A 12,512-nucleotide genomic window follows, 5' to 3' on the forward strand; every position below is an offset into this window, starting at 1 on the left:
GAATTTCTTCACTTAGAGGGTTGTGAATCTTTGGAATTCTCTGCCCCAGAGGGCTGTGGATGCTGAGTCTCAATATATTCAAGGCTGAGATAGATAGATTTTTGGGGTCTAGGGGAATTGAGGGATATTGAGATTGGGTGGGAAAGTGGAGTTGAGGTCTATGATCAGCCGTGATATTGAATGGCGGAGCAGGCTTGAGGGACCGAATGGCCGACTCCTGCTAATTGTTATGTTCTTCTTGTGTCTGGTCAGTGCCAAGGGAGGGAGCAAGCCAATCAATTCAAATAGAAGCATCTTGTGGCTTTACATGTTTGGTCAAATATTTGAACTTAAAAGACACATTAAATTGAGTAGTCTATCTCAAGCAATCCGGACAATAAGCCTGGCGGACTCTATGGTCAGCGTTAAACTGCCACATAGTATTCAGGGACCTTGTGTTCAGTCAATTCACACTTAACATTACAGATGCAACTCTTTTTTTTCCTAACTTCTGAGGGGGTGAGGTGCAGTTAAGTTAATATTTACTGTGCAGCCTACACTGTGTCATTGCTATTTTATTGTTTTAAGATACCTGGCAGTTTATAGCCTGAGTCATAGTCCACTAAATGTTTATTCTACTGCCATCCAAAATCAAAGGTCACATGAGAGCACAATATTAGCATTAAACCAGAGTACAAGGGTTTTTTGTTCGATCCCTGGGCTCGTAACAATGATCTAGATATCGGGCAAGTAAAGGCTTTATTCTGTCCCTAACTGCCCTGGGACACTAAGCTGTATTGCCCAAGATTGACATCCCTCTGACTCGAACAAATTTAATGAAACACAATGCAGGGCAGCCCGGCTGAGGAACTTTCAGTTCAGACACAAGTATCCTGGAACTGCAGCACTGTATGTATGCCAACTTCGGTTTGCTCATTTATTGCCACTGCAGTAGTCTCAATGTTTTTCTCCCCCTCTTTACAGCACGTGCGTCTCTTGTCTCGTAAACAGTTCCAGCTTCGAGCATTGATGCAGAAAGCAAGAAAGACTGCTGGCCTTAGTGACTTGTACTGAGCAATTTTTTGTGACTCTAGAGCCAGGTCTGACTCCTTTTCTCTCTTATTTGTCTGTCTGCAATTAACCAGTTTTGTAGAAAAAATGGATAAGTTATTGCATATTTCAGCTGTAAATTATGTTGACTCTGTTTTCTTTCCTTTTAAAACAGCTTTTTGTCAAGGCACTTTGTATTTACCTGTAACCTTCGGGAGAGGGAATGTAGGAATTGGAATAAAGATTCTTTAAATTCCAAATTTATTGACAGCCGCATTGTGTCGGGAAATTTTATCCCAGTTATTCTTTCTAACTTGCAGTTTTTTTTAAATCCTGTTGATCCTGGCCTTTAACATAGAAACATAGAAAATAGGTGCAGGAGTAGGCCATTCGGCTCTTCGAGCCTGCACCGCCACTCAACAAGATCATGCTGATCATTCCTTCAGTACCCCTTTCCTGCTTTTTCTCCATACCCCTTGATCCCCTTAGCCATATCTAACTCCCTCTTGAATATATCCAATGAACAGGCATCAACAACTCTCTGCGGCAGGGAATTCCACAGGTTAACAACTCTCTGAGTGAAGAAGTTTCTCCTCATCTCAGTCCTAAATGGCCTACCCCATATCCTAAGACTGTGTCCCCTAGTTCTGGACTTCCCCAACATCGGGAACATTCTTCCCGCATCTAACCTGTCCCATCCCGTCAGAATTTTATATGTTCCTATGAGATCCCCTCTCATCCTTCTAAACTCCAGTGAATAAAGGCCCAGTTGATCCAGTCTCTCCTCATATGACAGTCCAGCCATCCCTGGAATCAGTCTGGTGAACCTTCGCTGCACTCCCTCAATAGCAAGAACGTCCTTCCTCAGATTAGGAGACCAAAACTGAACACAATATTCCAGGTGAGGCCTCACTAAGGCCCTGTACAATTGCAGTAAGATCTCCCTGCTCCTATACTCAAATCCCCTAGCTATGAAGGCCAACATACCATTTGCCGCCTTCACCGCCTGCTGTACCTGCATGCCAACTTTCAGTGACTGATGAACCATGACACCCAGGTCTCGTTGCACCTCCCCATTCCTAATCTGCCGCCATTCAGATATTCTGCTTTCGTGTTTTTGCCCCCAAAATGGATAACCTCACATTTATCCACATTATACTGCGTCTGCCATGCATTTGCCCACTCACCGAACCCATCAGCTGACTTTTTAAAGACAGTTGCCGTGGCAATAAAACGCACCACATCAACCCCAGAAATGGAGGGGAAGATAAGGCAGCTCATTCATTACCCGGGGGGAATGGGGAATTGGATGTAAAAAGTTTAAAAGCATGCAAGGAGTTGCTGCCCTGGAACTGTGTATCAATGTGCATGTTTGTCCATTGCCACTTCCATTCATCCAAAATGACAAGTTTGGTTATATTGCTACACCATGGCATTCAACAGCGTATCATCCTCCTCCATCATGTTATTGTCCAGCTCTATGGGACTTCCCTATGCCAGTCCATATTCAACTATGACTTTTCCATTTCCCCTGCACAGTCTCCTTTACAATTCCTCAAGGTTTTTATCATTGGCCCCTGCTCGTCCATCTGCATGCTACTGCCTGTTGACGTCCTCTGCAGACACACAGGCAGATCTTGTGACATCTGACCACCTGCACATTGGTGTGGATGAGCTGAAATGTCTTCCAATTGAATGTTGGGAAAAGCAAAATAATTTCAAGCCCCCTGCCCCATTGCTACTGACTCCCATCACCGCCTCGGTTACTCACTCGAGCTGTATCTTGAGCCGTGCAAATCCTTGCGACCTGTTTGACCATGAGCCGAGCTTCAAACACCACAATTTATTTCCATTTCTGCAACGTGGCTCATTTCTGCCCAAACCTTTATCAAAACTTGCCCCCTCAAGATTCAATTTCTGCAATGCCTTCCATAAACTCTCCAAAATTCTTCGCGCCTACATTCTGTGCCACATAAGGTTCCGTTGCTCATCATGCTCGATCCTTGCTGCCCATTGCCTTGAATTTAAAAATCCTCCATGTCTCACCGCACCCTATTTCTGCAACGTGGAATATGCAGACTGGAAAAGATTTCCAAAACCAGATAGTAAGAGGGGATTTAAAGAGGAAAACAATGTTTCTGTGGACCATAAAGTTCACAAGTCAAACCTAGACAGTACAATTAGTGAACAAAATGATTTCTGCAGTGAAATCTTGATGTATTCGAAGTCAGTGGCAGGGTGGAGCATGAATTATGGTTAGTGCGCAGGTGAAAAGTTCTTGAGATCTCAACCTCGACCATAATTATCTCAACTTTGATTTTAATGTTTATTCTTTAGCTTCATTGGCTGAGCTCAAACCAGATATTAATGCAAAGGTAGATCAGAGATTCATGAAGCAAAGGTGAAAATGATTGTTCCTAACATAGCTATACTGTTGTATAAATCAAGAAATAATGGGGACTTGTAAAAAAGGAATGGCAATAATCAGACGATTTTATTATTCATATTGATTGGACAATTGAGGAGGAGTTCATAAAGTGTATCCAGGATAGTTTCCTTGAACAGTACGTTGCAGAACCAACTAGGGAGCAGGTTATCTTAGATCTGGTACCGTAATGAGACAGGATTAATAAATTATCTCGCCGTAAAGGATCCTCCAGGAATGAGTGACCATAATTTCAAATTCAATTAGGGGGTGAGAAAGTTGGTTCTCAAACCAGTGTCCTAAGCTTAAATAAAGGAGACTACAAAGGTATGAAGGCAGAGTTGGCTAAAGTGGACTGGGAAAATAGATTAAAGTATGGGACGGTTGATGAGCAGTGGCAGACATTTAAGGAGATATTTCATAATTCGCAACAAAAATATATCCCAATGAGAAGGGAAGACTAAGAGAAGGGATAACCATGCATGACTAACTAAGGAAATAAGGGATGGTGTCGAATTGAAAACTAGGGCATACAATGTGGCCAAGACTAGTGGGAGGCCAGAGGATTGGGAAACTTTTAAAAGCCAACCAAGAATGACTTTTTTTTAAAAAAAAATGTTAGAGGGAAGATAGATTATGGAAGTAAACTAGCACGAAATATAAAAACAGATAGTAAGGAAAGGAGTGGCTGTTGGTCCCCTAAAGGATAAGACTGGGGAATTAGTAATGGGTAACCGGGAAATGGCAGAGACATTGAACAAATATTTTGTATTGGTCTTCATGGTAGAAAACACTCAAAATATCCCAATAGTGGATAATCAAGGGGCTATAGGGAGGGAGGAACTTAATACAATCATTAAAGAAGTAGTACTTGGTAAAATAATGAGACTCAAGGTGGACAAGTCCCCTGGACCTGATGCAGTGGTAGAATCTTGAGAGAAGTGGATGCATTAGTTATAATCTAGCAAAATCCCCAGGATTCTGGGGAGGTCCCAGTGGATTGGAAAACTGCAAATGTAACACTCCTATTTAAAAAAGGAGGAAGATGGAAAGCAGGAAACTATAGACCAGTTAGCCTAACTTCTGTGGTTGGGAAAATGCTGGAGTCCATTATTAAGTAAGCAGTAGCGGGACATTTGGAAAAGCATAATTCAATCAAGCAGAGTCAGCATGGTTTTATGAAAGGGAAATCATGTTTGACACATTTGCTGGAGTTCTTTTGAGGATGTAACGAGCAGGGTGGATAAGGGGGAACCAGTGGATGTGTATTTGGATTTCCAGAAGGCATTCGATATGGTGCCACATAAAAGGTTACTGCACAAGATAAAAGTTCACGGAGTTGGGGGTAATATATTAGCATGGATCGAGGATTGGCTAATGAACAGTCGGGATAAATGGGTCATTTTCAGGTTGGCCAACCAGTAGTTGGAGGAAGCAGCGGCAGCATCGTCGGAGGCCTACCGGTGCAGCTGTAGCAGGGAGGCAAAAAAGTAGAAAGAAATCGAAAGGTGACGTCACAGCCAAGGGGGTAAGTGATTGGCTGGTGATTGGTAAGTAGCTTTTCTTCTTTTCTATATCAGTAAGTAACCTTTTAGCCTTGTTGCCAATTTGTTAATCTAAGGGTTAAGTCATGGCAGGGCAGCTTGGACACGTGTTATGCTCCTCCTGTACTATGTGGGAAGTCGGGGACGCTTCCAGTGTCCCTGACGACTACGTGTGCGGGAAGTGCATCCGCTTGCAGCTCCTGACGGAACGCATTGCGGCACTGGAGCTGCGGGTGGATGAACTTTGGAGCATCCACGATGCTGAGAATGACGTGAATAGCACATTTAGTGAGTTGGTCTTACCTCAGGTAAAGGGTACACAACCAGATAGGGAATGGATGACCAACAGGAAGAGCAGTGCAAGGATGGTAGTGCAGGGGTCCCCTGCGGTCATCCCCCTGCAAAACAGATACACCGCTTTGAGTACTGTTGGGGGGGGATGACTCATCAGGAGAGGGCAGCAGCAGCCAAGTTCATGCCACCATGGGTGGCTCTGCTGAACAGGAGGGCAGGAAAAAGAGTGGGAGAGCTATAGTGATAGGGGATTTGATTGTAAGGGGAATAGATAGATGTTTCTGTGGCTGCAATAGAGACTCCAGGATAGTATGTTGCCTCCCTGGTACAAGGGTCAAGGATGTCTCGGAGCGGGTGCAGGGCATTTTGAAAAGTGAGGGCGAACAGCCAGTTGTCGTGGTGCATATAGGTACGAACGATATAGGTAAAAAACGGGATGAGGTCCTACAAGACGAATTTAGGGAGGTAGGAGCTAAATTTAAAAAGGACCTCAAAAGTAGTAATCTCAGAATTGCTACCAGTGCCACGTGCTAGTCAGAGTAGGAATTGCAGGATAGCTCAGATGAATACGTGGCTTGAGGAGTGATGCAGAAGGGAAGGATTCAAATTCCTGGGGCATTGGAACCAGTTCTGGGGGAGGTGGGACCAGTACAAACCGGATGGTCTGCACCTGGGCAGGACCGGAACCAATGTCCTAGAGGGAAGTGTTTGCTAGTGCTGTTGGGGAGGAGTTAAAACTAATATGGCAGGGGGATGGGAATCTATGCAGGGAGATAGAGGAAAGTAGAATGGGGGCAGAAGCAAAAGATAGAAAGAAGAAAAGTAAAAGTGGAGGGTAGAGAAACCTAAGGCAAAAAGGGACACATTGCACCAAAATTCTAAAAGGGCAAAGTGTGTTAGAAAGACGAGCCTGAAGGCTCTGTGCCTCAATGTGAGGAGTATTCGGAATAAGGTGGACGAATTAACTGCGCAGATAGCAGTTAACGGGTATGATGTAATTGGTATCACGGAGACATGGCTCCAGGGTGACCAAGGCGGAACTCAACATCCAGCGGTATTCAACATTTAGGAAGGATAGACAGAAAGGAAAAGGAGGCGGGGTGGCATTGCTGGTTAAAGAGGAAATTAATGCAATAGTAAGAAAAGACATTAGCTTGGATGATGTGGAATCGGTATGGGTGGAGCTACGGAATACCAAGGAGCAGAAAACACTAGTGGGAGTTGTGTACAGACCACCAAACAGTAGTAGTGAGGTTGGGGACAGCATCAAACAAGAAATTAGGGATGCATGCAATAAAGGTACAGCAGTTATCATGGGTGACTTTAATCTACATATTGATTGGGCTAACCAAACTGGTAGCAATGCGGTGGAGGAGGATTTTCTGGAGTGTATTCGGGATGGTTTTCTAGACCAATATGTCGAGGAACCAACTAGGGAGCTGGCCATCCTAGACTGGGTGATGTGTAATGAGAAAGGACTAATTAGCAATCTTGTTGTGCGAGGCCCCTTGGGGAAGAGTGACCATAACATGGTTGAATTCTTCATTAAGATGGAGAGTGACACAGTTAATTCAGAGAGTAGGGTCCTGAACTTAAGGAAAGGTAACTTCGATGGTTTGAGGTGTGAATTGGCTAGAATAGACTGGCAAATGATATTTAAAGGGTTGACGGTGGATAGGCAATGGCAAACACTTAAAGATCACATGGAAAGATAGACAAGAAGGGAAAGGAGGTGGGGTAGCTCTGTTAATCAAGGATGATATCAGGGCAGTTGTGAGACGATATTGGCTCTATTGAACAAAATGTTGAATCATTGTGGGTGGAGATTAGAGATAGTAAGGGGAAAAAGTCACTGGCGGGCGTAGTTTATAGGCCCCCAAATAATAACTTCATGGTGGGGCGGACAATAATCAAGGGAATAATGGAGGCATGTGAAAAAGGAACGGCAGTAATCATGGGGGATTTTAACCTACATATCGATTGGTCAAATCATATCGCACTGGGTAGCCTTGAGGAGGAACTCATTGAATGCATCCGGGATTGTTTCTTAGAACAGTATGTTACAGAACCTACAAGGGAGCAAGCTATCTTAGATCTGGTCCTGTGTAATGAGACAGGAATAATAAACGATCTCCTAGTAAAAGATCCTCTAGGAATGAGTGATCACAGTATGGTTGAATTTGTAATACAGATTGAGGGTGAGGAAGTAGTGTCTCAAACGAGTGTACTATGCTTAAACAAAGGGGACTACAGTGGGATGAGGGCAGAGTTGGCTAAAGTAGACTGGAAACACAGACTAAACAGCGGCACAATTGAGGAACAGTGGAGGATTTCATCGTGCTCAACAAAAATATATTCCAGCGAAAAAGAAGGGCAGTAAGAGAAGGGATAACCAGCCGTGGATAACCAAGGAAATAAAGGAGAGTATCAAATTAAAAACCAATGCGTATAAGGTGGCCAAGGTTAGTGAGAAACTAGCAGATTGGGAACATTTTAAACGACAGCAAAGAATGACTAAGAAAGCAATAAAGGAAAGGTAGATTATGAAAGTAAACTTGCGCAAAACATAAAAACAGATAGTAAAAGCTTTTACAGATATATAAAACGGAAGAGAGTGACTAAAGTAAATGTTGGTCCCTTAGAAGATGAAAAGGGGGATTTAATGGGAAATGTGGAAATGGCTGAGACCTTAAACAATTATTTTGCTTCGGTCTTCACAGTGGAAGACACAAAAATCATGCCAAAAATTGCTGGTCACGGGAATGTGGGAAGGGAGGACCTTGAGACAATCACTATCACTAGGGGGGTAGTGCTGGACAGGCTAATGGGACTCAAGGTAGACAAGTCCCCTGGTCCTGATGAAATGCATCTCAGGGTATTAAAAGAGATGGTGGAAGTTATAGCAGATGTATTCGTTATAATCTACCAAAATTCTCTGGACTCTGGGGAGGTACCAGCGGATTGGAAAGCAGCTAATGTAACGCCTCTGTTTTAAAAAAAGGTGGCAGACAAAAGGCAGGTAACTATAGGCCGGATAGTTTAACATCTGTAGTGGAGAAAATGCTTGAAGCTATCATTAAGGAAGAAATAGTGGGACATCTAGATAGGAATAGTGCAATCAAGCAGACGCAAGATGGATTCATGAAGGGGAAATCATGTTTAAGTAATTTACTGGAATTCTTTGAGGATATGACGAGCATGGTGGATAGAGGTGTACCGATGGATGTGGTGTATTTAGATTTCCAAAAGGCATTCGATAAGGTGCCACACAAAAGGTTACTGCAGAAGATAAAGGTACGCAGAGTCAGAAGAAATGTATTAGCATGGATAGAGAATTGGCTGGCTAACAGAAAGCAGAGAGTCGGGATAAATGGGTCCTTTTCGGGTTGGAAATTAGTGGTTAGTGGTGTGCCACAGGGATCAGTGCTGGGACCACAACTGTTTACAATATACATAGATGATCTGGAAGAGGGGACAGAGTGTAGTGTACCAAAATTTATAGATGACACAAAGATTAGTGGGAAAGCGGGTTGTGTAGAGGACACAGAGGCTGCAAAGAGATTTAGATAGGTTAAGCGAATGGGCTAAGGTTTGGCAGATGGAATACAATGTCGGAAAATGTGAGGTCATCCACCTTGGGGGGGAAAAAAAACAGTAAAAGGGAATATTATTTGAATGGGGAGAAATTACAACATGCTGCGGTGCAGAGGGACCTGGGGGTCCTTGTGCATGAATCCCAAAAAGTTAGTTTGCAGGTGCAGCAGGTAATCAGGAAGGCGAATGGAATGAGGGAGGGAGGTCCTGCTGCAACTGTACAGGGTATTGGTGAGGCCGCACCTGGAGTACTGCGTGCAGTTTTGGTCCCCTTACTTAAGGAAGGATATACTAGCTTTGGAGAGGGTACAGAGACGATTCACTCGGCTGATTCCGGAGATGAGGGGGTTAACTTATGATGATAGATTGAGTAGACTGGGTCTTTACTCGTTGGAGTTCAGAAGGATGAGGGGTGATCTTATAGAAACATTTAAAATAATGAAAGGGATAGACAAGATAGAGGCAGAGAGGTTGTTTCCACTGGTCGGGGAGACTAGAACTAGGGGGCACAGCCTCAAAATACGGGGGAGCCAATTTAAAACCGAGTTGAGAAGGAATTTCTTCTCCCAGAGGGTTGTGAATCTGTGGAATTCTCTGCCCAAGGAAGCAGTTGAGGCTCACTCATTGAATGTATTCAAATCACAGATAGATAAGATTTTTAACCAATAAGGGAATTAAGGGTTATGGGGAGCGGGCGGGTAAGTGGAGCTGAGTCCATGGCCAGATCAGCCATGATCTTGTTGAATGGCGGAGCAGGCTCGAGGGGCGGCTGGATGGCCTACTCCTGTTCCTAATTCTTATGTTCTTATGAACTTCAGCAATTGTACATCCCTGTCTAGAGTAAAAATAAAACGGGGAAGGTAGCTCAACTGTGGCTAACAAGGGAAATTAAGGATGGTGTTAAATCCAAGGAAGAGGCATATAAATTGGCCAGAAAAAGCAACAAACCTGAGGACTGGGAGAAATTTAGAATTCAGCAGAGGAAGGCAAAGGGTTTAATTAAGAGGGGGAAAATGGACTACGAGAAGAAGCTTGACGAGAACATAAAAACTGACTGCAAAAGCTTCTATAGATATGTGAAGAGAAAAAGATTCGTGAAGACAAACTTCGGTCCCTTGCAGTAGGATTCAGGTGAATTTATAATGGGGAACAAATGGCAGATCAATTGAACAAATACTTTGGTTCTGTCTTCACGAAGGAAGACACAAATAACCTTCCATAAGTACTAGGGAACCGAGTGTCTAGTGAGAAGGAGGAACTGAAGGATATCCTTATTAGGTGTGAAGTTGATGTGATTGAAGACCGATAAATCCCCGGGGCCTGATAGTCTGCATCCCAGAGTACTTGAGGAAGTGGCCCTCGAAATAGTGGATGCATTGGTGATCATTTTCCAACAGTCTACTGACTCTGGATCAGTTCCTATGGAATGGAGGGTAGCTAATGTAACACCACTTTTTAAAAAGGGAGGGAGAGAGAAAGCCTGTAATTATAGACCGGTTAGCCTGACATCAGTAGTGGGGAAAATGTTGGAATCAGTTATTAAGCATGAAATAGCAGTGCATTTGGAAAGCAGTGACAGGATTGGTCCAAGTCAGCATGGATTTATTCATGCTTGACAAATTTTCTTGAATTTTTTGAGGATGTAACTAGTAGAGTGGAGAACCAGTGGATGTGGTGTATTTGGACTTTCAAAAGGCTTTTGACAAGGTCCCACACAAGAGATTGGTGTGCAAAATCAAAGCACATTGTATTGGGGGTAATATACTGACGTGGATAGAGAACTGGTTGGCAGATAGGAAGTAGAGAGTCGGGATAAATGGGTCCTTTTCAAAATGGCAGGCAGTGACTAGTGGAGTGCTGGGACCCCAGCTCTTTACAATATACATCAATGATTTGGATGAAGGATTGAGTGTAATATCTCCAAGTTTGCAGATGACACTAAACTGGGTGGCAGTGTGAGCTGTGAGGGGGACGCTAGGAGGCTGCAGGGTGACTTGGACAGGTTAGGTGAGTGGGCAAATGCATGGCAGCTGCAGTATAATGTGGATAAATGTGAGGTTATCCACTTTAGGGGCAAAAATGCAAAGACAGAATATTATCTGAATGGCGGCAGATTAGGAAAAGGGAAGTGGCGTCGAGACCTGGGAGTCATGGTTTATCAGTCATTGAAAGTTGGCATACAGGTACAGCAGGCAGTGAAGAAGGCAAATGGTATGTTGGCCTTCAGAGCTAGGGGATTTGAGTATAGGAGCAGGGAGGTCTTACTGCAGTTGTACAGGGCCTTGGTGAGGCCTCACCTGGAATATTTTGTTAAGTTTTGGTCTCCTAATCTGAGGAAGGACGTTCTTGCTATTGAGGGAGTGCAGCGAAGGTTCACCAGACTGATTCCCGGGATGGCAGGATCAACTGGGCCTTTATACATTGGAGTTTACAAAGATGAAAGGGGATCTCATAGAAACATATAAGATTCTGACGGGACAGGATAGATGCTGGTAGAATGTTCCCGATGTTGGGGAAGTCCAGAACCAGGGGACACAGTTTTAGGATAAGGAATAGGCCATTTAGGACTGAGATGAGAAACTTCTTCACTCAGAGTTAACCTGTCGAATTCCCTACCACAGAGAGTTGTTGAATATATTCAAGAGGGAGTTAGATATGGCCCTTATGGCTAAGGGGATCAAGGGGTATGGAGAGAAAGTAGGAAAGGGGTACTGAGGGAATGATCAGCCATAATCTTACTGAATGGTGGTGCAGGCTTGAAGGGCTGAATGAGTATAGGTTGGGCCTATATTCATTAGAGTTCAGAAGAATGAGGTGATCTTATTGAAACATAAGATAATGAGGGGGCTTGATGAGGTGGATGCAAGGAGGATATTTCCACTCATAGGGGAAACTAAAACTAGGGGACATAGTCTCAGAATAAGGGGCCGCCCACTTAAAACTGAGATGAGGAGGAATTTGTTCTCAGGGTTGTAAATCTGGAACCTGGGTCATTGAATATATATTTAAGGCAGAGAGAGACACAGATTTTTTTGAGCGATAAGGGAGGATGGGGAGTGGGCAGGGAAGTAGAGCCAAGTCCATGATTAGGTCAGCAAATCTTACTGAATGGTGGAGCAGGCTCAATGGGCCTACTCCTATTTCTTATGTTCCAACTTGCAAATCCACACCATCACTGGTCACAGTAGGCATATGTCCTTCGATAAAGGCACTAAAATCCAGAACGTTTTTCATCAAGGTACTGATTTTCACACCTACTCTGCAGTGGGGTGAGCAGTAAGCTAACAGCTGAATTAGAGGGTTGACTAACACTGGAGATTGTTAATGTGAAGCCTCCTGCCATTTGAATGCCTTTAGGTTTTATAAATGCACCTTCCCTTACACCCAATTCTCTAAGTAACCTGGGAGGAAAAGAATCACCAAGGTAAACATCACTATTATTGCTTTAAGAATAACAGTGACTTCCCATCAGTCAGCGATCACGACTGCAATCCCTTGAATATCCCAGTCTGCGCAGACATTTGTCAAACAGTGGTAAGAGAGCAGAAATTTACTCCTGCCGATTGTTAAGATTGATGGAGGGAATATTAGAACTACTTTAGCCTGCCTGTTGCAATGTTACTGTC

The 12,512-nt window shown here is 43.7% G+C and overlaps 1 protein-coding gene across 1 annotated transcript in view; it reads left to right on the plus strand.

Moving 5' to 3' along the window:
• The window catches only part of tsg101a (tumor susceptibility 101a), a 37,297-nt gene extending 36,008 nt beyond the window's left edge, over positions 1 to 1,289 (plus strand). The window contains exon 7 of the mRNA XM_070898760.1: positions 964 to 1,289. Coding sequence (XP_070754861.1) covers positions 964 to 1,053 — 90 coding nt within the window. The 3' untranslated portion in view covers positions 1,054 to 1,289. The remainder of the gene's footprint in view (positions 1 to 963) is intronic.
• Positions 1,290 to 12,512: the final 11,223 nt, after the last annotated feature.

Source organism: Pristiophorus japonicus, chromosome 14, assembly GCF_044704955.1.
Source record: "Pristiophorus japonicus isolate sPriJap1 chromosome 14, sPriJap1.hap1, whole genome shotgun sequence".
NCBI classification, from domain to species: Eukaryota; Metazoa; Chordata; class Chondrichthyes; family Pristiophoridae; genus Pristiophorus; species Pristiophorus japonicus.